The sequence below is a fragment of the Pleuronectes platessa genome, chromosome 21 (assembly GCF_947347685.1).
Source record: "Pleuronectes platessa chromosome 21, fPlePla1.1, whole genome shotgun sequence".
In the NCBI taxonomy this organism is placed as follows: Eukaryota; Metazoa; Chordata; class Actinopteri; order Pleuronectiformes; family Pleuronectidae; genus Pleuronectes; species Pleuronectes platessa.
In genome coordinates, this window is record NC_070646.1 from 20099200 (window position 1) to 20125695 (window position 26496).

At 40.3% G+C, this 26496-nt stretch overlaps 1 protein-coding gene and 1 long non-coding RNA gene across 9 annotated transcripts in view; one reads left to right on the forward strand and one right to left on the reverse strand.

Moving 5' to 3' along the window:
* LOC128426454 (RNA binding protein fox-1 homolog 3) overlaps positions 1 to 14156 on the forward strand; it is a 240144-nt gene extending 225988 nt beyond the window's left edge. For all 4 annotated transcript variants that reach the window (XM_053413331.1, XM_053413332.1, XM_053413333.1 and 1 more), the window contains 2 exons: positions 12058 to 12136; positions 14112 to 14156. In XM_053413331.1, the coding sequence (XP_053269306.1) occupies positions 12058 to 12136; positions 14112 to 14156 (124 nt within the window). The remainder of the gene's footprint in view (positions 1 to 12057; positions 12137 to 14111) is intronic.
* LOC128426457 (uncharacterized) overlaps positions 1 to 18037 on the reverse strand; it is a 52890-nt gene extending 34853 nt beyond the window's left edge. For 3 of the 5 annotated variants that reach the window (XR_008333273.1, XR_008333270.1, XR_008333271.1), the window contains exons 1-4: positions 17961 to 18037; positions 9971 to 10012; positions 7847 to 8004; positions 4801 to 5065 (exon numbers count right to left, since the gene is read on the reverse strand). This is a non-coding gene — a long non-coding RNA (uncharacterized LOC128426457). Of the gene's footprint in view, positions 1 to 2768; positions 5066 to 7846; positions 8005 to 9970; positions 10013 to 17960 lie in introns of those variants that run through there. The other 2 variants (XR_008333272.1, XR_008333269.1) reach the window with 2 other exon arrangements.
* Between the last annotated feature and the right edge of the window lie 8459 nt (positions 18038 to 26496).

A 26496-nucleotide genomic window follows, 5' to 3' on the forward strand; every position in this document is an offset into this window, starting at 1 on the left:
AATATATCCAGGATCAGATCGGTCTTGAGTTTTAAAGTCTGAAATCGTCATACATGCTTTTATTTCTTCACGGCTTGATTATTGTAATGGTGTTTTAAGCAAAAAACACTTAATAGGCTCCAAATGTACAGAATGCTTCTGCTAGGCTTTTAACTAAATCTGGAAGAAGAGAGCATATCACTCCTATTTTAACTAGTTGCCTGTCTGTTTAACGATTGATTTCAAGATTTTATTGATAACTTTTAAGGCACTTCATGGCCTGGCCAGAACTACATTTTAGAATTATTAACCGCTCACAAGCCTGTGCGCAGCCTGAGGTCTTCAGGCAGGAACCTGCTGGTTGTTCCTGAATCAAAGATGAGGTAGAGGGGCGACCCTGCGTTTGCTGTCAGGGCTCCTTGACTCTGGAACGACCTACCTGAGGAGCTCAGCCTTGTTAAATCAGTGTCTTCTTTTAAACCCTTTTATCGAAAGGCCATAAATTTAACCTTTGATATTGTTTTTGATTTTCTTGATGTTTTAATTAATGCTGCATTTTACATTTCATACATGTTTTATTGTGTTTTTATTCTTTCTGTGATTTTATAAAAAATATTTTCTCTATTTTATGTTTGATTTTTTGATAAGCGCATAAATAAACTTTATTGTTATTATTATATTTCATTCATATTCACTCTAGTGTGTAAAGAGAGGAAAAGGGACATAAGTTGGTTGCTTCAGGGAGAGCAGATGACATGGAGGTGAGTGAGACAAGGAACCAATGTTGATGATTATAACCAAACAAGTCTAATCTGATATACAGACTTGGCTTACATTTATTTGTATAGGGGCTGTCATTCAATCTAAATAGTTAATCACAAATTACTCCCAACATGGGAGTGGAAATCTGGCTTGGCTTTGAAGCTGAACTTGCCATTCATATGTGTGTTTTTTTATAATTTGATATACTTATGTAATTGTATATACATAAAGTTATATAAATAAACAGGTTTATATTATCAAGCACACATTAGACGTACAATACAGTAATAAAAAAAAAAATTCATGTCTGTTAATACTGAGTTGTCCCCCAATGTTCACTCCACGACTACGGCCTTGGTGTATAACCTTCATTCTACTCCCCCTGTGTTATTTCATTATGTCTGACTTCGACCACGTTCATCTGGTTGAGGTTTAAATTTAGCGCTGATCTGCTACACAAGATCCCTCGTAACTCTTCTGGTAGCAGTGTAGAATCACTTGCCAGGCGCAGGCGTTCCTCTTTACAGCTGTGACGTAACGGCTCAAATTCTACCAGAATAATAACTTCTGCCTCGGCATTGTTTGCCGAGGCAGAAGTTGTTGAATCACCTATTTATATAGAAAACTGGGATGTCCCCAATCTTTCAAAAACTGAAGACATTCCCCCTTACATCCGCTGGTGGTCATGTCAACAACATCCAAAACATCAACTGGTTGGCATTAATTAGTGTGTTAGAACATACAATGGATATTCTCCATGTGCTATGTTCTATGTTCTAAAATGGAAAAGCATTTAGTTAAAAAAGTCAAAGAGGTAAGGATGTCCGATCCACTGATGAGTGGCCCACGTGGCTTTCATAGTACTGCCATACATGCCAGTAGCCAGTCAGATTTACCTTTTAATCTCAGCGTATCCTCAAGTTCGGACTGTATCGTTGGATAAAATGGTAAAAATGGTTTGCATTTATCAGAGGTGTAAAAAGTACTGAAATATTGTACTCAAGTAAAAGTACCTTTACTTTGATGAAATTTTACTCAAGTACAAGTAAAAGTACCCATCTAAAAATCTACTCAAGTAAAAGTAAAAAGTTGTTCATTTAAAATGTACTTTAAGTAAAAGTTACTTAGTTACTTCCAACAACTTGATGGGGGCCGCTCCTATACAGTGCAAAAAGGACAAGGGGTCATAAATCCAATCCAAAAACTGTTATTTTTAATTAAAGGATAATCTTTACATATATAAGTGCAATGACATTAAAAATGTCAAACACTAAACATTTAACATGTGAAACATTAAACATTTAACATGTCAACACAACATTTAAGAACTTTAGGGAGGATCATGTCAAGACATGAACCACATGACAGCTAAAATAAAAAGTTAAAATGCCGCTGTCCCACTGTATATTTAAACTTTTGGTTAAACTTTGGTCCACCTTTAGAGCACTAGTCTACAAACTTCTTGTTGAGTTTGAGCAGCAGCTGATTTTCAAGGTGAATAGAGCTCATCCGGGCTCTTTGCAGTGAACAGCATCCAGCACAGGCGGCAGAGGCAGGTAGGCCAGTGTTGAGTTTCAGGCAGTGTTGTGCATGAACGAGTTCAAAAGAACGCGTTCATTGAACACGTTAATTTTTATGAGAACGTTGAACTGAACGAAACTTAATGACAAATATTGAATTTGAACGGTGAACACGTTCATATTATCTGAGGTCTAGCTAAAACGTTACGGAATGTTTTCCTTCTCCTGAGGAGAGACGCTGTCTAAATCGAATGCTTGCACCATGTCGTTGCGATCGTTGTTGTGTTTATTTGAAAAGAAGTGCAGTCTTTTGGGGGGGGGGGGGGCAGGAGTGAAGCTTGCATAGAGCACCAAATGTTCTAGCGCCGGCCCTGTGTAGCGCAGTGATTCTCAAACTGCGCGGAGGCATAACAGGTGGGGCGCGCAACCGGGAGGGGGAACTGCGAGGCGGAACTAATATTATAGCCGAACTAATGTGTTGACGTCCACATGTCTTTAACGGCGGAGCAGTAAACAAATCGCTCTTTCGCAGGAGCCAGGGGTCGCAACCCGCGGCTCTGCAGCCGCTCTGCAGTGGCTCCCTGTGCAGTGTTCTGCATGTCGCGCATATTTTCGTGAACAGTGAACTTTACGATCAGTTTTCATATGTTGAACGTGCACGTGAGGGAACGTCATCCACTCTATGCAGCATCTACCACTGCAGCGAGAATTACCTTGCGCCTTGAACTGTTTGTTTTTTTTACTCAGTAACGGTTGTAATTTCCAATGTAGCCGAAGTACAATACTTCAGTCAAAATCTACTTAAGTAAAACTAAAATTACACATTTCAAAAGCTACTCAAAATATTTCAAAGTACACAAAAAAACTACTCAATTACAGTAACGTTAGTAAATGTAATTCGTTACTTTTCACCTCTGGCATTTATATAGGGGTTTCTAGTCTTGATAACCACTCAAAGCGCTTTACATTATAGTTTGCCATTCACACAGTGCATCAACTAGCAGCACTTTTTTGTTCGGCAATAAGGGTTTAGCATCTTGCCTAAGGATACTTCGGCATTCAGATTTGGAAGACTGGGAATCGAACTGTCGACCTTTCCGCTGGAGGACGAACGCTTCACACTTCACTGAGTGATTAATAGTTTTTGATAATTTGATTAACCACTGAGCCTGTATCACAAGTATGACTGTACTTTTTATATAGTGTGTGTGTGTGTGTGTGTGTGTTTGTAACATGACCGTGCTGTACGGCGCACAGAGCGCACAAAAGACCACTCACAAAAAATCAATAAACTGTGTTCAAACGTCCATTTCCAAATAATAATAATCCCAGAGTGGAGGTTAGGATCCCACTGATGTTAGATGTTATTGGTCCGGTTGCTGTAAACATAACTGCTGTGGTGACACTTGCGCGAAATGTAGCGTGATTGATGCACAGGCACTGATACCGGAGTATGCAGATAGAAGGATGAGGAGGAAACAAGTGTTCAGCTCTTATAAATTCTATATATATATTTGTTATAATGATCTTTATGCTGAACCAAGTATTACACAGACAGAACCGAACCATCCAACTATGATTAACACTATAATATTTATCTTTCTATAAAGCCTCTTTTCATAATTTTGAAAATTATTATCTTTTGCAATTTCATGGATTGGGAATTTCGCAGCTGTCTCTGAATTTTATAACCCTGCAGTTTTGAATGATTGAAATACATTCAGGTGATGCAACAAGTCCCATCACATCCTGACGATGAGAAATACTTTTTTTTTACTCCTTAAAAATCAGACACTTTCCTGTCGGTCGTACTCACTATCACCCAATGCATTAGCAGCAGCAGCAACACGTTAACACTGTAAATCTGAATTTCAAATTTTTTACTCAATTTTCAGCATTTGTGCGCAACGTATGAATCCTACGTCCTTTTGTTTTATAAATGAGGCCAGTTATCAATAAATCTGAAATGTATTTATTTGGGTGTGCGGTCGTTTAAGGAAGCCACTCCGTGGTAAGGAATGCACAGATTATGATCATACTTTTTGTCATAGTGATAAGCCAGGTAACAGCATTTTGTATTAACTAAAGATACTGGAAGGAGCTCTGGTTGAAACCCTTGTAAAGTAAATTACAATTAGCATCTATAATCATCATTAAGCACACACAAATTTAGCCAATCAGCAATTGATAAAAAATAACGTTTTGGAGATTGCTTTCAGGTGGAAGAAACTGGACTGAACAACATTCTTCACAGGTTTGAGTCAAATCATACCAGGGAGACCAAACCAAAGGGAGACCTCATACTTGTAATAATTTAATAGTAAGGTGGCAATGTCAGAGCTGCTTGGGACTGAAGTGCTCTGAACCTTGACTGAAAACTAACGCAACAATTTTTTTTCTAGAAACTTGGATAAAAAAAATTATGCAGATTTGTTGACCTTTAACCAGGGAGGTGATTTGGATTTAGTACTCTGGTTTTAAATGGAGTCATTTGGTCAATCTTGTGTCATTCACCTTTTGGGGAGTAATCTCTAAATACCTTTAGAGTTATCCGTAGCCTTCGGCCAGGAGCAGATGTCATCAGGTGGTACCCAACCATCATTGAGTGTCTCGACCCTCAACCACAACATTCTCCAGTTGGTGGGCCTGCAATGCTGACCAGATCACTGCTCTTGGCTTTCTGCTTCCTTCCTCCCACCTTCTCAATACCTAGCAGGAAGCTCATTCTGCCTCGTCTCCCATCCGACAAGATTCTTGCTTCTTGCTCCTTTCGTCCAGGCCCAGAGCTGTCAATAGCCGACAGGCTGGAAATAACAAGGCACTGACATGTTAGGTTTCCTGGACATCCTCTTAAAAATGTGATTGACCTACCCCAGTAAAGGGACCTAGAGCACCTGTGGCACAGGGGGTAAACCAGAAGGACGGCCGAGCGATTCCAGTCCTCCCCACTTCACATAACGAAATGCCTTGGGCAAGATACTGAACCCCTAATTGCCCCTGTTCTCATCAGAAAAAAAAGTGCTGCCCATAGATGCAATACATAAATGTGTGTGAACGGGTGAATCTTCTGCCTGAAGAGTCCACAGTCAATAAAGGAACCAAAAGGAGAAAGATTTTTCAAACAAAACACATTAAGCTATATTTTCTCTCTATTGGAGCAGTTGGAAAGAAAGAATAATTGCGTTCAACTTTGAAAACTAGAGCAGAAAGTAAGTGGTTCAATCCCCAACTCTACATTCCGTTTACCAAAGTGTCTTTGGGCAAACCCCTGAACCCTAAATTTGCCTTTGACAGCTGTCCTGGCAGTGTGTGAGTGATGTGTGATACAGAAAGTGCTGCACACACTGATGATGCACTGTGTGAATGGGTTTGAGAATGGGTGAATGACAGAACGGTAATTTAAAGCACTTTGAGTGGTCATCTAGACAAGAAAAGCACCTTATAAATTCCGATCATTTAACATTATCATCATTCTTCAGAAACTTCATTTTGAGGGCCTTAGGATGCTCAAAACTGACTTAATTTGGAACAGACAATAGGCCTGGTGAAAGCAATTTAGGAACTGGGTTTGGTGTTGCTGGATAAACTCCTTGGCTTCAAGTACCATTTTAATTTCACCAAACAATTTTCAAGACCTTTAGGCCATGCAAAAAATAACAAAATCTTGCACCAATGTTTGAACTAGTATAAACTTCTATTTAATATCACAATTGGATGTAGAAATAAATGGAATTGAAAAAGCTCATTCAAGATATGCTCAGTTTCCTTCTCATTTTGGCAGCCATGTTGACAGAGTGGAAACTGGCTGCAACACTGCCTGGGGCTCAGCTGCAGAAGCTGCGCTGCTCTTCTAGAGATTTGAGTGTGCGCTCGGTTCACAGCAAAATAGACAAGGCTTGAGTACATAGGACTACTTTTATAAAAGGAAATACAGTAGTCATGACAGAAAACTCAAAGGCTGTAGTCAGGGGCGGCTTCCTAGGAGGCTAAATACCGTGAGGGGGCCAAAAGAGGCGGATTTATCATGACATGATACATACATTAAAGGGGACATATTATGCCCATTTTACTACAGTTGATATGGTTCCTTGGGGTCTTAATGAAATGTCTGTAAAAAAAAAATTGTCAAAATACCACAAGGATCATTTAAAACAGCACCCTTTTTACCCTGTCTAAAACAGCCCTCCTCAGATTGACCTGTTTTGAGTGCCCCGCCCCCCCTGTCACCGCCCCGTACCCCCTGTCACTCACACACAGACACACATCCAGTTTCACGTCTCAAATCTCCCCTTAGCATATTTAAGGTTGTTAAAATCATTTTAAGTCACTGTCCTACACATATATTTCTGTATCTGTTTGTTGTGTTTCTTCATTGAAGCTACAATTTACTACACCTTCTGATAAAGATGTACATTATTTAAATATATGCATTAGATATGTGTGTATACAGTATATAATTGTATGTGTATATCTATTCATACAGGGCATATATTCTGAGAGCGCGCACACACAGACAAAGGGATCGTGGGGGAGTACAGCTTTGGAGGCTAAAGGCCGATTTATAGTCGGGTTGTACGCAAGCACGCATGCACGCAAGACTCGCAACACGCCCCTCGCATGCCCTCTTGTGGCTTGCGTGCGTCCGCCAATTTATACGACAAAGCGACGCGAGCCTCACGCAGCCCGCAAGGCTTGTGATTGGTCTGCTTACTACATCCCGTCCGGAGTCTAGTTTCCGGTTTCATGCCCCATAATACGCGGAAATCACAGAAGATTTAGAAGAACAAATATGGACCAAATAGATGAGCACTTATACCCCTTGTATAACCCGTCACTGACTGGCCGATTTGTCCGCCAGAAATAGGCTATGAGGAGCCGGAGGGGCGATGTAAATAAACAGTCGACGAAGAAGAAGACGTCTCTTCTTTGTGTGTTTTGTCTTCGACAAACAACGTTACTCCGCCTAGTGTTCTGGCGGTGAATTGCGTTGCAACACGTGCAACACGTTCGAGAAGCATAAACCAAAACGAGTCCATCGATGCAACTGCGTGGCCTTCCACGGTTGCAGTCGCAGGACTATAATTCGGCCTTAACACTGCTGCAACTTTTGCGGCTAGGGTTAGGGCTTCATACTCTGTATTAACATTCTTACCTATGCCTTTTTTCTGTTTCCACAATGTAGAAGACAGACTTGTTCATAATCTCATTTCTCCCTCCCTGCAGCCATCTACAACTCATATTAGTCCGCCCATTCATTTTTTAAATCTTCCAGTCTCTTTCCTATGTCTGCTTATTTTTTGTTGCAATCCTCATCAGAAGGAGGATCAAATATTAGCATTAGCAGGACCCAGAGCAATACAGGGATACGTCAGAGATGTGGTCGCAAGACCATAGTAAATACACACCAGAATGGCATCAAAAGGAACCGAAAGACAGCTTGATCTTCATTCATTTCTTAGAAGAAGAATAATCCTTTCTTTTCATGTGTACAATGTGCTCAGTAGCGATAGATAGATCTAATCTAGTCTAACAGTGGCAGAGGAAAAGTTGTTTTAGAACTGTGCCTTGTGGGTGATGATGCTTACATGATGGTGGGGTCTCAGGATAAACCTGGAGTTCTTGAACAGAGATTGAGCTTGGTGGTGTTGGTCACTGAGTATGCGCTAAGCTTTTCTGCCACAGTGCTGTTTGTAGAGGAGAGGTCAGATCCAGTTGTTTCCTCTGATATCTCTGGGTGTAGTTCCTGAACCAAACAGTGATGCAACTGGTTAGAATGCTCTCAATGTGTTCTCTGTAATATAATAATAATAATAATAATAATAATAATAATAATAATAATAATAATAACTTTATATATAGCACTTATCTAAACTAGGTTGCAAAGTGCATCACACAAGAGTCCAAAATGAAGAATAGTTTTTAATAAAAGATATTCATAATAAGGTTGAGACCTTAAAGGGGACATATTATGAAAATTCCACTTTTGTAGTGCTTCAACACGTTAATTTGGGTATCTGGCATGTCTACCGTCCCAAAAACTCTGGAAAAAAACCACTCCCGCAATTTGTTGTGGTTCCTCTATGTCAGAAACTATGCGCTAGAGTGCGTCGAATGGGATTACGACCAGAATTGACGTCACAGTCAGTCTACATGGCATAGCCCAGTGGAAGTGGGTGGCATAAATGGTTTTGTATTTATATAGCGCTTTTCTAGTCTTGGTGGCCACTCAAAGCGCTTTACAGTACAGTTTTACATTCACCCATCCACACACACATTCATACAGTGCATTTATTCGCAGCACTTTGTTGTTCTAAGGGGGGCCATTCGGGTTTCAGCATCTTGCCCAAGACACTTCGGCATGCAGATGGGTCAGACTGGGGATCGAACAGCCGACCTTCAGGTTGGAGGACGACCACTCTACCCCCTCAGCCACAGGAGTAGAAAAGAGAAAGAGATGAAGGTGGGGTGTTGGAGAGTGGGAGAGAGAGATCTGGAACGTCACACTTGAACTCTGTAAGACTGATGTTATACTGAAAATAATTCAGTCGCATGTTTGAAATGCTTTCCTGTAAAATATGTTTTGAGCAGTGATTTAAAAATCTGTAATGATTTGGCGAGCCTAATCTTATCAGGCAGGGAGTTCAAGAGCCTCAGGGCCATGACGGAGAAAGCCCAGTCAACTTAAGTAGCCAGCCTTGATCTAGGGACAGCCAACAGGGAAAGGCTGGTTTATCACAGGTTACAACCGAGATTATAGAGAGTCAAGAGATGCGAATGTATGTGGGAGCCAGCCCATGTTGAGCTTTCAAAGTTTTTAAAAGAATCAATCCTGAAATTAACTGGTAGCCAGTGAATGGCCGCAAGAATTGGCGTGATATGAGCCCTACGGTTCGTTTTTGTTCAAATACGAGCAGCAACGTTTTGAACAAGCTGTAAACGAGTTAATATGGTGTGGCCGAGACCTGTTTACAGGATGTTGGAAAGATCAAGGCGGGAGAAAACAAAGGCATGCATTAACATTCCTAGGTCAGGGAGCGATGGAACCGAGTTGATTTTAGAAATGTTTCATACCTGTAGGTGGCAGGATTTAATGATTTGGGTAACATGTGTTATGAAGTTCAGATGAGAATCGAATTTGACACCTAGATTTGTAGCTGTTGTTTTAATATTGGCTGCCATGGGACCGAGAAATGATAGGGGTCTGCCTGCTGTCTTATTTCAGTTTTATTTGAATTTGACTGAAGGAAGTTAAGTGACATCCACTCCTCAATGGCTGATAGGCCACTCACGCGGCTGACTTTGTCTGGCTTAAAGGACAAGTATATTTGGGTGTCATCAGCATAATAATGATCTGATATCCCGTTAAATGGCTGATGAAGTTTCCTAATGGAAGCATGTAGAGCGAAAATAGGATGGGGCCAAGAATGGAACCTTGTGGCGGAAGGATGAGGTGTTATTTCGAATGGAAATGGAGATTTGTCTATCTGAGAGATATGACTTGGAATCATCTAAGGGCAATTAGCTATTGATCAGAATGTTATGATCAATGGTGTCAAATAACTGGTGTCACTGACGTCAAGGAGCAGTAATACCATGCAAGGGACCAAGCAACAGACCACTCCCCCTCAGTCTCCTTGATGGTGATATGCTGCAGAAGGGGTAACTGCTTCCTGAAGTACATGATCAATTCTTTGGTTTTGATAACTCACCCACTCAGTCCGATAACCACCCCGAGGGACCAGTCTTACCTCCTACAATATGAACAGTGAGACAGATAGACAGAATATCATTGATATATTTTTGGCTGGCTCTGCTTGAACACATGACCTTCAGTTTGTCTTTGTTCTTTTGGAGATTGATTGTTATATGACCAACTCCAACCCTTTCAAGCATTTTAAAGCATAAAAATGTTTAAATCAGCTCTGGTTCCGACACCTACACATCAGAAATACTGCGACTGCACGCCTGCACTGAGAACCAGGGCCTGAGATAGGAGCCTGCAGATGTAGTCTCAACCTTTCCACAGCACAGTAGCACTCATTTAAGTAGACCCGGCCCAATTCTGCTGGTAATGACTAGGTTGATGTGGTTACTAAAATTATAGCCTATAAATGTACTTTAACAGATTCATTAATTTACTCACTCATAGATTAGTCGCCATTAACATTATCTTTGTACAATCCCACCTTAACATAATATCTGCCCCCCAACTAACCACCTTGCCATTAATATACTATACATCCATTTGGGTGATTTATGTAGTTAGGGATATTTCCAGTGTAATCATCATTGTAAATATTCACTTCAGGATAGATATTAGTCAATAAACCTCATATGTGTATACCTGCTTGTTGCCTGTGTTATTTGAAGTCGAGATCAAAGTAACCAGTAATGCATCTTGACATTGGGCTCGTCATAAATCGAACAAATATGAATAATGATTTCGATAGGAGATGGTGCCCCTTTTACACGAGTGCAGATTCATCATAATGCTACTTAAATTATATTAACTGTAAGTTTGGCACTTTTTAATGATGAGCGCAAATCAAGCATTATTAGCCTGCACACTACAGAGGTCCACTTAAGAAGACTGAACTTCACTTGAAAAAATAACAGAATTTTGTTTTCAAGTGAATGCAATACGCTTCCGTAGAAGAAAGCTAATTTTTAGTTCTAAACATATTTAGGGTGTGTTTTTCTCACTTTCTGTACGTGCTACAGCGACCATTACAATTATGCAAATTAAGTGATGACATCATTTAGTGACTTCTATCGACTTTTAGGACAGCTACTTTCCTTACTGAGGAGTTGGCAACACTGGGTCTGCACTCTCCAGTCTTCTATTTACTCATTTCAATTAGGTTTAGTGAGGTTCAACTATGCAATGTTAAATTTTTTTTTTTTTATAAAGAAGTAATTTATACCATGTTATGACGAATGATTGGTTTATCAATATAAAATGAAATTAGGGTAAATTCTTACTGGTTGCAATAGTTGATGCATTACTACACTGTATGTCATAATCTGATAATGTCATCCCTACAATATGATCAGAAATCATTCTATACATCTATATAAGCTTTAAGTCCTGTCTCTAGACCTATCAGATGATACCTTGAAAATTGCATTTCAATCAGGGAAGACTTTTATTAAAGTTGCAACAAATCACTGTAATGACAAATATACAGTTTGACAGAAAACCATGATTGGTTGATTTAGATTCTGGCCAAAACTGATTGGATTATCAAAAACTCCCACAGTCAGATGATAAGAAAATGTGGAGAGAGTGAAAGAGGGAATTGTTAATTAATGGGTCATAAAGATAGTCTTCCTGATTGAAATTACCCTAAGCTTAACTTTTGATATGGGCACATTTTCCTTTTCTGACTGCTTTTTGACTTATTCATGCCATCACTTACAAAGCTGTGTTTGTGTTTCTTTGATCATTATTAATTTGACCTAGACCTCTGACCAATCAGCTCCAAATGTTTATCAGGAGATTCCCTCTCAAGTAATAAACCCACCAAATTTGGTGAAAATGGATTCATGCATGTTTGAGTTACTTTGTACACACGCACAAACACACAGGGAAAAACAATACCCTCCTGCTGGCTTTGCCAATACACAGTGTTAAAGTGGCAATTAATGTGAACAGGATTGGGTTTCAGTTTTGAGATGTTTAGGGACTTGGGTTTTGGTGTTATGACACTATTCTGTTGAACTTCTAAGCTACAATCGTGGTTTTCTACTGTATTATCATATTAAACACAGTTTCTGCCTGTTTTCTCCTTTATAGTTACGGCAGAGTCTATGCAACAGCAGACCCATATCACCATACGATCTCTCCTGCGGCCACTTACAGTGTAGGCACTATGGTGAGTCTGTTTTCTGTTTCTTAGCTGCAGAGTATCTGAATATTATATTAGACTGTATGACAAATCATAATGTCCACTTACCTCATTTTACACCTCAAAGGGTCTAATGAACCATTCATTTGAATAACTAAAGTTTTTGATCAATTGACTGTAACACATCTATTAATTTGTTGACATGCTTCAGCAATAGTCTTGGAAGATCTTAAACAGAACAGTCTACTCTTGCTTTTAGACTTATTCCTACGATTTGTGTTTTCCTCTAAGAGATGCATTTTAGTGTTTCCTGTGAATCTTTGCCACTTCAGTAAATGACAAATGGACAATGCCTTCTCATCAAACTCCCATTCAGATTAATTGGCCTGAACCTTCATGCTTGAAATCCACCAGACTCTGAAAGATGAGCAAGGGGAGTCAAATGGTTAATGTTTGTTTTAGCTAGCTTTGCAGATAACATCAAAGATGAAAAAACGTAACGATATTGCAGCTCTAATGAAATAATCAGTGCACAATATTAAGGTGTGTATAGGGACTTCCTGCAAAGATTGACAGGCATCTAGCACATGTGTCAACCTGCTGTGGGAGATGTAAGTAGAAAAGAGTAGAAAGAGAAAACAAAAACAGAAGAAGGAGAACTAGGTGAGGGGATGGACATTTCAGTTTTTTGGTGGCAAGCAGGCTGCACCTAGAGCTACTGCTTAGTGGATATTCTTGGACTCAAGACTCATCGCTGACATGTTTGTGGTGATGGATAGCGAAAAAACCTATTACCTCCCCCTGCACCCCCCTTTCCCTCCTACTTCTAATCCTTGATGCTAGTTAAAATCCTGCATTAACTTTATGACACTGTTTTCCTTTTCATTTACTTACTTAAAACATTGCTCTGTATTTGCCTCCTTTTTTCTCAACACTTTTTTCCCTTCAAATTATTGTTCTATTTAATCCCAATTTTCTCATGTGTAATCCAAACCCCTATTTTAAAATTATTTAAAAATTGTATCTGTGATATGACAGACAAAGGGGAATTATCCATTACTTCCAACTATAAATGATCTGATTTATCAATCCAGGCGGATGTACATACACAATCACACAATTACATTTCTTCACTTCACAAATGTCTTTCCAGCCTTCAGAACCTGTATAATTATGCAAAGGCTACTGGACTTGCTTGTGTTTCTTGAAGAAGTTTCCTCTATCACCCAAGCCAAATCACAAAGATTACCATCCTCAAAAAAATGGTCCTTGTCGTTGAGGTGTAATCAATTTCATGGCCTGAGGAACTGGCTCTTCTGTGTTGTGCCATCCTGTTATGTAGTGGTTGTTTTGTTTCCCTGGTGTGATGTGCATATTTGGGCTAAAGAAGAGGAGTGAAAGAAGCCATCTTTGTCAACATAGAAAAACCCATCCACCTGTCCACCTGGTTTAAGACACTAACTATTAGCCACCTACAATGCTGCCCTAAATTATCTCTCCAGACAGCTCAACACCCAACTCCAGAGACCCTAATGACTAACACAATAGCAGGGTCGGTCCACAACTTACATGTATAAACAGCCATTCACACCTTGACTCAGAGGACCCCAACGACCCATAGTTGCCGGGGGGGGTTTTAATGACCCGCCTGTTTAATATAACGATTCTCAATACAGGTCCAGAGCCACAGAGGTTAAATACCTGAAACCTCCCATTAGTCAGTTAGAACTGAAGAAGCATTTTGGAATTAGAGGTGAAACGTATTCAAGAAACACAAACAAGTTCTGTTGCCTACATACTCTTATTCAACTTCTGAAGATACCATGACCTGGTTGAATGAGAATGTTCAAACACGTCCTACCAGCCTCATGCACAAAGTTACACTAAAACAAAGATCCAATACTAAAAGGGAGGACATTTCCTTTGAGTTTATAATGTAAATATGCATATTACAAACAGCGGTTCTACATTGAATACTGATTTTTCGTCTTTGATGTTGCAGGCTAGCCTTTACAGAGGAGGGTGCAGTCGCTTCACTCCCTACTAGAAAAGGGGGGGGGGGGGACACACGCCCTTCCCTTCCCCGCAAAACAGACAAAAACACACAGCAACAAATGAATGTTATGGAAAACTAAAAACAAAGTTGCAAATGTGATCCTGAACTCCAAGAATCATACTCAAGTTCATACCATTTTTACAGTGTACACATTGTCATTTACTGATGTAATGTTTATTGCTTATTTTTTATATAAACATTTTGTTACTCTGTGTTGACTTAAATGTATCTGTATTGAACTGTCTGTAGTAAAAATAGACAATAGTAAAAGACATAAAATTGGGATAGAGTTAGAAAAGTTTTAATCTCCCACCTACTCACTCTCCACAACTCAGCTTCTTTCAAATGGCCTTTTTCCACAAATTTTTGTAATGTAAATGTAATTTTCCTGCTTTTACCTACCAATTTTCCCCACATGAATTAAGAACCCTAATGTTCAGCAATTCCGTTTTGGCAAACACATTTCAGGCAGGATTAATTAAGTAAATTATATAACCATTCACTCCATGACACACCTGGCTCCATTGTAAGTGAACTAACTGAATCATAGTTTCTAATTATCCTAATGAGGTGAACTTTTAAAGAAATGGCTACCAAGGAGTGATGCATTATGAAACTCAGAAGTCTAGAGGAAGAGTGTGTTATATTACTGAATGTGAATGCAGGAAGAGGTTGTATATAACAGGGTTGATCATAAACTATGGCCACCATTGCAAAATGGGTAGCAGTTTCCCAGTTGTGGCATAGTGCCAGAAGCATGAGGTATCCAATTACTACTGAATGGTTTAAAAGGTGAAGACAACATCTTCTCAGTAATTAATGTCTTAACTTCATGCACATTTACAGTAATAATCACACAGCGCGGTACAAATATATTGTACTCCTCCTGACTTGTCACACAAAAAATTAACATGTTTAATGATGAATTCATTTATTGAAGGATAAAAACCTACTTATCCCAGTGTGAAAGAATAATTGCCCTTCTCAGTTTCTAAACGTTTCTCAACGAAATTGAATTTATAACTGGATTAAATGTCATAGCCACACACAGAAATTATTAATCTCGTTTAATGCTTACATCACTGAAATACTAGTGGATACTAGTGAAAAATGGTGACAGTCTTTATCTACAAATGGAGTTGCAATGTGCAAACAGTCACACACGGTGGTGGAAATGGGATTATCTGGGGTAGCTTTGCTGCTTCAGAACCTTGTTATCATGCCGAAATTGATAGATCCAGGAATTCTACTTTTCACCAGAAAGTCCTTAAAGTGAATGTTATCCCATTAGTTCAAGCAGAGCTGGATTATGCAGCAGGATGTTGACCTGAAGCACAAAAGCAAGTCCACCTCTAAATGGCACAAAATAAATGAATATTTAGCTTGATATAGCTTGTTAATGCTGGAAAACCCTCTAATGTGGCTTAATTAAAACAATTCTGCAGAGAACAGTGTTCAGAAATACATCGACATTAATGTGGAAGAGTCTTTGCTATTCATTACAAATTTTTAATTGCAGTAATGGCTGTCAAGGGGGACAAAACTGGCTATTACGTTATAATGGACAATTCTTACAAAAATATTGTCAGACATTTTTTGAATCGTTTTCCTGTGTAACTCATTTATATTAGAATTTAGTAGGATGTTTGAAACGTTTAAATTTGAAAAGTAGGCAAAAATATAAGGAACTGGGAGGGGGCAAATACTTTTTCACAACACTGTATGTACAATGACATTTTTAAAACCTATTTTTGAATGTATTTCATTTAATCTTATTCACTCTGACATCCTGCTCATAAAAGATTTAATCATGTATAGTAAATATCTGTGCTTAAGACATTTTTTTCAGTAGACATGGAAGCTGTGATGGCAGTTATATAAAATGCATGCTACCAGTGACCTCAATCCAAACATTATATGTATGCTATCAGGTTTCAAAATCAATTAAGATAAACAAGTTTATTGTATTCATAAAAAACTGACTGTGATCTTATGCAGGATATTGGTATTCACTGAGGTATGGATTGGCTAATATGGAAAGTCCCATGACATGTAATACTTTTTTTTTAAAAAAATTCCCCAATATCCGCTCTCTCCCACTTCTATTTGGAGCCCTAGCAAAAAGCTGTCAGATGATCTTTTGGCACTAGATTCCAGTGCAAACCCATAAATCTTCTGGCGGTGTTGGATGGTGATATGGTGGTAATATCTAGCCTGGATGCCAGACAAACTTAGCCCCGCCCACAACATTTCAGGTCGGGAAGTTCGTCTGGCATTGCTCCGTTGGGGAGAAACTATGCCCAAACAGAAGCTGTTCGGACCAATCAAATTGTCAGGGCGGGCTTTATACGATGATGGACAGATGATCAACGGACGCTGAAGCGATGCGTAAGCCTAGCGCCAGGCCTTAAATAACAGCTGGCTCCCATCCACTCCCATGTTAAACCTTTGTGTGGGTCACACCGAAGGCTGAAGCGTCGGGCTGCGCCAAGGCTGCGCCAAGGCTGCCTAGCGCCATGCAGCGATCACTTCGGCGTCGAGTCTATTTTTTGCGCTTGACGCGAGCGTATCGCGCCAGGAAACACACTGAAAAATTATTTTAAACGATATTGATGACATATTTTATATGATATAAATTATCAAATATGCAACCCATACTTTGAATTCCCCTTCTGTTGTCCTGGAGTTTTAATTTTACCAATGACATTATTAAATGTCCCCCTCTGCCCTTCCACTACAGCAACACAAGCAGTCATAAGATAAAAAGAGAGAGAGGGGGGGGCTACGTATTCTCCACATAGACTTGAGTGGAGAATACGTAATTTACCCTCGACACCCGACATTTAAAGGAGCAAACAGCGGAGAAGTTCTTCAACATGGATGACATTAAATTATAATTGAAATGGAGAAGTAAAGTGAGTTGTATGATCCTCGGAACATGTTGTATAAAGACAACATCAGAAAAGACAAATGTTGGGACCCTGTTGCTTAATGTTGGAGCAACAAGTAAGTATATGCTTGAATACTACAGGATCAACGGGTGATATTATTAGCGCTGCCCAGCGCTTCAGCGTCGCTTCCGCGTCCAGTGTGAACCCGGCGTAATAGGTATCGTCGTGGATGAAGTTCATCTAACTTACAAATGATAAGAGAAAGTCTTGACTGTCTGACTTAGTAAATAACTCACAATGTCGTGATATGAATCAAATGTTGTAAACATAGTATCATAGGTGTCGATGTGAGTTCGCTTGAGTTCTGTTGACAACAACTATGTGTCGCTTAACATACGTCACATACTACGTTGCTCTGATTGGTTGTGTTACGCCCCTAAAATAGGGGAAAGGTGCAGGAATGAAACGGACACGTTGTTCACTGGCTTCAAGTCCATGGATAATGTATTAACAAATATAGACACATTGCAATTTCAGAATTTACAGCAAATCTCAAACACATCAGGAAAATTGGAACATGAAATATACAAAATATAAAATGACACATGTGGCATCTATGAATAAACAACATAATAAACACATTGAAAACATTCACCCAAACAACAGTTACGCCGCTACCATACAACACACACAGTGGCGCAGGCGCTGCGCGCACATTCGGACCATGCGCTGTCTGCGTGCTCTTCAAGCATGGCGCATCGGGTCGGCTCTTTCATGTTTACACTCTTCTAAAACTAAACTATCTAAACCCTCTGTAAACACATATCCCACCACCAGCGCTCTCCACACGACCTAAAACACACACACAAGCATGCATTCACCATATTACAACACCTGTTCTTACCTAAAATAGGGGAAAAGTGCAGGAATGAAACGGACACGTTGTTCACTGGCTTCAAGTCCATGGATAATGAACGAGCCACCCCCTCTGCTGTCCAAACCCGGAACCCCAGTATGAAAACAACTCAAAGGCCAAAGCAACAGATCGCAGATGTCACTGACAATTAAATCCCTGTAAACACTTGCAAACAATATTAAACAATAACACATCCACCACAGTTGTAGGTCTATCGAATTGAGCGAAGAGGCATTTTTTCCCCTGGTTCGGTTGAAACACGCCCCATAATCACAGCCCAATGGAGCAGTATCAGATTCATATTCCGACTAGAATTATGAGAATGACAACGTCAGGCTAGGTAATATCCCTTACCTTGGTAGTAACTAAAAATAACTTTCAAAGAGCTTACCCTTTTTTCTGAGATCTCATTCTAGGCATTGGATTTCATCTCTTTACTCCGAGTAAGCTAATTTGCAGTTCTCAAACAGAGCCAAAATAAAAGGGTAATTTGTAAAACAACAGAAATGGGAATCAGGAAACCTAAAACAGCGAGATTAACGTAATCCGACGATGGGTTGATGATTATTGTTCAAAAGATTAAAAGTAAAAAAAAATTTGAGAGGCCAATTAAGTTTCCTGAGAGACTGTAAACAAATATAGCAGATTTCCTCCTAACATAACAAAAAATGAATCCTGTTAAATTAGACAGCAGATTGGGCAGGCTGTGCTTGGAACATAGCTGAGGTTGTTGACTTTTTCACGGAGTTACTGAGATGTGTACATGTCTTGACATCAATTTGCACACGTTTCACATATTGTATTAGTCAGCTGACCTATTTCAACAGCAGCTAGCAAAAAAAACAGTATACTCAAGCATTCAGTTTTCCACTAATCTCAATCCTTCTCTCTCAGTCAAATCCATACAAACCCAAACATTCTCCCATCACGAGACTGACTAAACTCACACAGACATTCACACTTATAAGACTGGTGGTGTCACTAGTGTCTGCCTGCATACAGTCTTTTCTATCACTCTCCAGTTGTTTCCAGTGAGGGCAAAGTATTCACTTAAAAGCTACAATTGACCAGCTCCATTTCTTAGTATTCAATTTTTGATTAAAAATGTGTTAAGAAAATTAATTACTAAATTGCATGTACAGATAGCTGCAGAATATGGTGACTTAGAGTTTAATATTCATTCAGTGCTGATGGGATATTAAATAATTTTCTTAAAAATTCATATAAATCTAAATATGTTTTCATGTTTACCTGTAACACTTCCTATGTTCTGTTAAAGTATTTTGTATTTATGTATCATAGAACAGGGTGTAACAGTATATGATTAATTAGTCTATTGTTTAGAGTGAAATGGACATTAGGTCTTTCTACTAAAGAAGAAAATATATTTTAAATGACAAATGATATGTTCTTCCTTTTCAATAGTTATATATTCATGGTTAGAGGCTAGACAACAGCAACATTTTACATGAGAAGAAAAGGCTTTTGCTATGTGTTTGTTTGGATCATATTTTATGTCTTTCTATGTGGCTGTGGTCAAATTATTGTGTGAAGTGTGTTTTGATAAAGCATTGCTAGCATTACTAGTGTTTATTTCAATGTTTCCAAAATATTGTCTATGAGAAAGCCAATTTTTGAATCATATAAACATGTATGAGCATGTTTCTGTTCTTGAAATGGAGAGCAAACATTTTTTAAATATTTTGCTTATGACTTTACTAACAAAGTAAGCCTGGGATCAGAGATGAAGTAGTTAGCCAATTAGGAAAAACGAAGGACAACGGTATTTAAGGTTCCTGTTATTGTGAAAAGAGTAATTATACCATCTTCTTTCATCCAGAAATGAACAGCAGTCTTTTTGATTATGAAGTTTAGTGGCTCCATAGCAGCTTCAACCTCCTTCCTCCTTCACGTGTTACATATAACAGTCATAACTTAGATGGCCCTTCCCAAGTCACTTTCCATTTTCAATCATGCCAATTCTTTGCATAATTTATACAGAAAAATTATGGTTGATTTATTTACGAAACAGAGTCGGCTTCCACTGACTGAGTAGAGGTCATCATAGCAATTTTTCAATTGGAAAAACAGTTGAGGTGCAGATGTGAGAACCATAAACAACCCCCTAAGAGATTTTAATGTGTCTTTTCCCTACACTTTTAGTATTAAATTATTTATTTATTTATTTACTTCTTCTTCGTTTGGTTTATTGGCGGGTGGCAACCAGCAGCAAGGTGCATTACGGCCATCTAATGTATATACCATTTCCGGCTGCATTCTCTCTTTTTTTTCCAAAGACATGGGCCTTCATGTCAAGGGACTTTTGTAGATAAATGTTTGATAAAAAGTAACCAAAAAAAATAACCGAATTATCGACCTGGTAAGAAGGAAAACGAAGTAGATCCAGTAGATGACTGTAATGCACCTTGGCATTGGTTGCCACCCGCCAATAAACCAAATGTGTGACGGTCCTTGACAAGTCTGGGACTCAGTTGCAGAAAAGAAGCTCGGGAGACAGAAAGATAAAGTATAAAAATCAAACTTTACTTTAAATGTCCATTCAGGGGTAAGGCAAAATCCAAAGTCATAAAAACTTACTGCCAACATTAATGCAACAACACGGTCCTGTAGATTCATGCTGTACAACATCAGGAGAATACGCCCCCTTCTCACTCAGAAGGCAGTGCAGGTTCTGGTCCAGGCTCTGGTCATCTCACGCCTAGATTACTGCAACTCCCTCCTGGCAGGTCTACCTGCTACTGCCATCCGACCTTTGCAGCTCATCCAGAATGCAGCAGCTCGACTGGTTTTTAACCAACCAAAATTTACTCACACTACTCTGCTCCTCCGCTCCCTTCACTGGTTACCAGTGGCCGCTCGCATCCGGTTCAAAACACTAGTACTTGCGTACCATGCTGTGAATGGATCAGGTCCAGTCTACATCCAGGACATGGTGAAACGTTACACCCCAGCTTGTTCACTCCGCTCTGCTTCGGCTAATTGGCTAATCGGCTCGTTGCTCCCTCACTGCAAGCTAAACACTTATCAAAATCATGACTGTTTGCTGTCCTGGCTCCTAGATGGTGGAATGAGCTCCCCATCGAAATCCGGACATCTGAAAGTCTACACATCTTCCGCCGAAAACTAAAAACACACCTCTTCCGACTTTACCTTGAATAAAAAAAAAATAATAATAAAAAAAAACACTAACAACTCTTTGAAACTAACACTTTTTAGTAGCACTTAAATGGTACTTACTTAAAGAACTTTGTAGTTTTGCTTTATTTTGAAGAAATTGTACTTTCTTGATTCTTGTCATCCTGGGTCTGTACCCTCGGGGTTGATGCACTTATTGTAAGTCGCTTTGGATAAAAGCGTCAGCTAAATGAAATGTAATGTAATGTAATAAATCCAGGCAGAGTCAAAAAGCAGGTAGTCAAAAACACGGAGGAGATAGCTGGAGCGCATGAACACACGACGGAGACAATGACAATCTGGCAGAGGGTGAGGGGAAACACAGGGTATAAATAGGGAGTGCTTAATGACAAACAAGGTAAAGGTGTGTGGGGAAACCAACAGGAAGTAAAGCTAGACACAAGACAGAAGAACCCGGACAACAAAATAAAACAGGAATTGAATACAAACAAACAGACTGAACAAATGTTACAAAATGAAGAAGAAGAAGAAAAAGAAGAAGAAGAAGAAGAAGAAGAAAAAGAAGAAGACACAGTAGTTGCCGGTGATGCACCTTGACATTGGTTGCCACCCGCCAAGAAAACAGAAAAATTAAGAAGCATAAGGACTGATATGCATTATTTTAATGGGCAAACAAAACAAATTTCTGCCTGTGAATGCTGCATTTATTTATTTTTATTCTGTTGTGTTTTGAAATAACATATATGACATTTAACCATTCCTCAAATCTCAATATGTGTCCTAAAGGTTATTTTTAAGCATGCTCATGCTTACACAATTTGAAGCTATGCTATGGCTTCGACTCAACTCAAACTTCCTCTCTGCTGCTCTTTCTTTGAGGAGTTGATGCTCATGAGGTTCTCTCAAATGTCATTCACACTTCGAATCATATACAGACAGGTATAGAGAAGAAAGTAGAAACCTACAAGGACTTATATGTAGCAAGAAAGGATGGTACAGTAGGGGCTGGTCGAAATTTGGTATTTGGTATTTAGAGGAAGCAGAGGTTTTTCAACCCAGTTACCTCTGTGGGAGGAACTGTATTTGTGCAGCATTAATAACATATTTGTCACCTCAGCTCAGGACTATGACATTTGTAATACCACAACCCCGACCCTCCCCCTCTCTTCAGCCTGTGCTGATCTCTACTTCTTTTGTCTATCAAACCTTTTCTCATTTTCCCTCTAGGCCAGGGGTGTCCAAACTTTTATCCCGAGAGCCACATACAGAAACAAATTCTAAGGTCTGGGCCACTCACACCGCCACACCCCCTGCCCTGGAGCGGACCGTTGACAGTGCGCCTCAAGGCCAATGTATGCTTCTCCGTTTTGACAGACACGGACAGATAGGACCGCCTTCTTTGCCGTGGAACCTCTTCTCCGGGCTCCATGGAGAGCTTTTCATGCAGCTCTGATTTTTCTAACTACACGTCGGCATGGCGGAGAGCCTACGGATAGCCATTGGCTGTGATTGGTCCGCTAACGACAGTATTTCAGAACGACATCATTTCTGGACCTCAAACTTCCTGTTTCATTTCCTATATCACAATAAACCCAAACACAACTACGATTCTACGATTCTAGTGACAAGTGTGTTAAGCCAGCGGAGTTGTCCGGCTGACGGTGACTGGTTAGATCCCTGACGGCATGTGTGTAGGGTTATAACGAGCTTTCATAACACCGCTAGCGTCCTAGCCACCATGCTAACTGCGGTGGCAACTGTGCAAAAACATGCTGTCACGACTTTAATTCCTCCGCTGTCATGACACTGTTTCTCAAACACCGTCAGGTTAGAAGCAAACACTTGGTAGTAGTTAGTATCAGGAGTCCTTGCTGACATTGCGTGGAAGCTGGGGGGGAAGCTAGCTGTTTCTGTGTAGCTTGAAGCCGTGGAATTAGCAACGCAGTTCGGAAACAAGACCGGGAAACCGCTGCGCTAAGAAACATAACATAAGCATTATGACCCGCTGGGTGTCACTTTATTTTATTGAGTTGCCATCGTACACTGTGTGTGTGAAAAGCCGGGAGCAGGTAAATAATGAACGTGGACTTATTCTGAGAACTCATGAGGTAGGCTTCTCTAAGCTTGTCTTCCGTTGCGCCACCTACTGTTCTGGCGCCCAATTGTTTTCAGCAACGAAGAACTATAAATCAAAAAGTGTCCGTCCGTAACGGACTCGGAGAAGCATAAATTGGCCTTCAATTGCGTCGCTCAGGGCGGGGGGCGTGGCGGCGTTCTGAGGGACAGCTAGCAGGTCAGGGGTGATTTGGGCGCCACCGAGTGTCTTATCTGAGAAGTACAATACAGTGGGCCATAGTCCATTACATTACAATTCATTTGGCTGACGCTTTAATCCAAAGCGATTTACAATCAATGCATTCAAGGGTACCCGAGGGTACAAACCCCGAACAATAAGAATCAAGAAAGTACAATTCCTTCAAAAATAAAGCAAAACTACAAAGTGCTATAAGTAAGTGCCATTTAAGTGGAACTTAAGTGGCAAGTTTTTTTTTTTTAATTTTAATTTTTTTGAGGTGGGCCAATTTAAAATGGATGGCGGGCCGCAGATGGCCTGCGGGCCGTAGTTTGGACACCCCTGCTCTATACCCTATTTCTGCAGAGCAGTAATTCAGTTGTGTGTTCTTGCCTCTGAAGATCCAACTTCCTCTTAACACACTCACACACACAGACTACTTCCTTCACCTCAAAAAACAGTAATTGAGTATTACAAGAGGTTCGGTGATGACAGCCTCCCAGTATTGAATTGAATACAATAAATACCCAGGTGTGACTGCTGATGTTTAATTAGCTATGTGCCCACTATTATGTAAACACAGCAAACGATGGCTATGGTTGATATAATAATTGTAGTATTCATATTCATGTAGTACAGTGGCCCTGAGAGCTCAACGAACAGCAACTTAAGAAAACACATGCTAGTTGACAAAACACAAGCAAAGTGCGAGCGCACCGGACCCGGGTCCCGGGGCTCCGACCCCGCCCTCTCGCTCAGAGAGACTCACAGTGAGCTCTTAACACTTAGCCGTTTTCTCCTGTTTAACTGAATAAACTGCGCTAACAAGCAAGCCCCTGTTTGTGAGCCAATGTATTGTCCATAGTGTGCAGAGGTACGAAACCTTAATTATCAAAAGAGACATTTCGGCTTCAAACACAATGTTAATGACCATGTTTCGAGTGGAATTTATATGTCGGGGCTTCCGGACACTTGTATGACAACAGGAGCATTATGGAGGCATGTTAAGGTTTTTCTGTTGTTTTATTACATCTGACGAAGGACTCACCATTGATTCAAATTGTATTGGATTCTGCTCTGACAAAGTTTACCCCTGAGACTCACTCATCTCCCCATTGGCAAAGGGTTGAGTACATAATGAGATAATTTTCATTTTTGGTTCAACAATTCTTTTAACAACCATCTTCCAATCCCCAGAGGTCAGCAACCTGGGTTTCATTCCTTGACTCCACCCTCTCCTTCCAATCCCACATCAAATCTGTCACCAAATTGGCCTTTTTTCATCTCAAAAACATCTTCAGAAACTGTCTCTCAGGCCTTCATCACCTCCCGCCTGTAATACTGTAATGAATTCATGTTCGATTTATCAGAGAACATCTTGAACAGGCTTCAATATATACAGAACTCCACTGCCAGGGTTCTTAACCCCCCTTAGCAGCACATCAACCCGACACTCATTCACCTCCACTGGCTCCCAATAAAGGCCTGCATCAACTACAAACTCCTCCTGTTCACCTACAAACCCCTCCATGCTCTAGCCCCACCAAATTTAACCGACCTCCTCCAACCCAACACTCCACTCAGATGGCTGCGATTCTCAATCACAGGTTGAATCTCCATCCCTAGCACCAAACTAAGAACTTTTGGAGACAGAGCCTTCTGTGTCGCAGCCCCCACCCTCTCTCTGCCGAAATACGCAACCATGCATCTATGGACAGCTTCAAAAACTACTCAAGTGACTGTTCACTAAGGTCTTGGGCCTCAGTTAATGCTCCACCCTGCTATTTATTTCTATCTTGTTTTGTGCTAATTACTTTTCTTTTCTTCTTTTCTCTGTTTCATCTTCTGTTCTGTCCTGATGGACATATGTCAAGAGTCCTTGGGTCTCTTTAAAGTCGCTATGTAGATGCAAGCTATTATTACATTACATTACATTACATTTCATTTAGCTGACGCTTTTATCCAAAGCGACTTACAATAAGTGCATCAACCCCGAGGGTACAGACCCAGAACAACAAGAATCAAGAAAGTACAATTTCTTCAAAATAAAACAAAACTACAAAGTGCTATAAGTAAGTGCCATTTAAGTGCTACTAAAAGTGTTAGTTTCAAAGATTTTTTTTTTTTTTTTTTCATTCATTCAAGGTAAAGTCGGAAGAGGTGTGTTTTTAGTTTTCGGCGGAAGATCTGTATACTTTCAGATGGCCGGATGTCGATGGGGAGCTCATTCCACCATCTAGGAGCCAGGACAGCAAACAGTCATGATTTTGATAAGTGTTTAGCTTGCAGTGAGGGAGCAACGAGCCGTTTAGCCGAAGCAGAGCGGAGTGAACGAGTTGGGGTGTAACGTTTGACCATGTCCTGGTTGTAGACTGGACCTGATCCATTCACAGCATGGTACGCAAGTACTAGTGTTTTGAACCGGATGCAAGCGGCCACTGGTAACCAGTGAAGGGAGCGGAGGAGCGGAGTAGTGTGAGTGAATTTCGGTTGGTTAAAAACCAGTCGAGCTGCTGCATTCTGGATGAGCTGCAAAGGTCGGATGGCAGTAGCAGGTAGACCTGCCAGGAGGGAGTTGCAGTAATCTAGGCGTGAGATGACCAGAGCCTGGACCAGAACCTGCACTGCCTTCTGAGTGAGAAGGGGGCGTATTCTCCTGATGTTGTACAGCATGAATCTACAGGACTGTGTTGTTGCATTAATGTTGGCAGTAAGGGAGAGTTGGCTATCAAGTGTCACACCAAGGTTCCTAGCAGTCTGAGTGAGGGTTAACACAGAGTTGTCAAAGTTAATAGTCAGGTCGTGGATGGGAGAGTCTTTCCCTGGAAGGAAAAGTATTTCAGTCTTGTCAAGGTTAATCTTTAGATGGTGTGCAGACATCCACTGAGAGATGTCAGTCAGACAGGCAGAGATTCGTGCTGCTACCTGTGTTTCAGATCGGGGAAAAGACAAAATTAGTTGGGTGTCATCAGCATAGCTATGGTAGGAAAAGCCATGTGAGTAAATGACAGAGCCGAGAGAGTTGGTGTACAAGGAGAAGAGGAGAGGACCAAGGACTGAACCCTGAGGGACCCC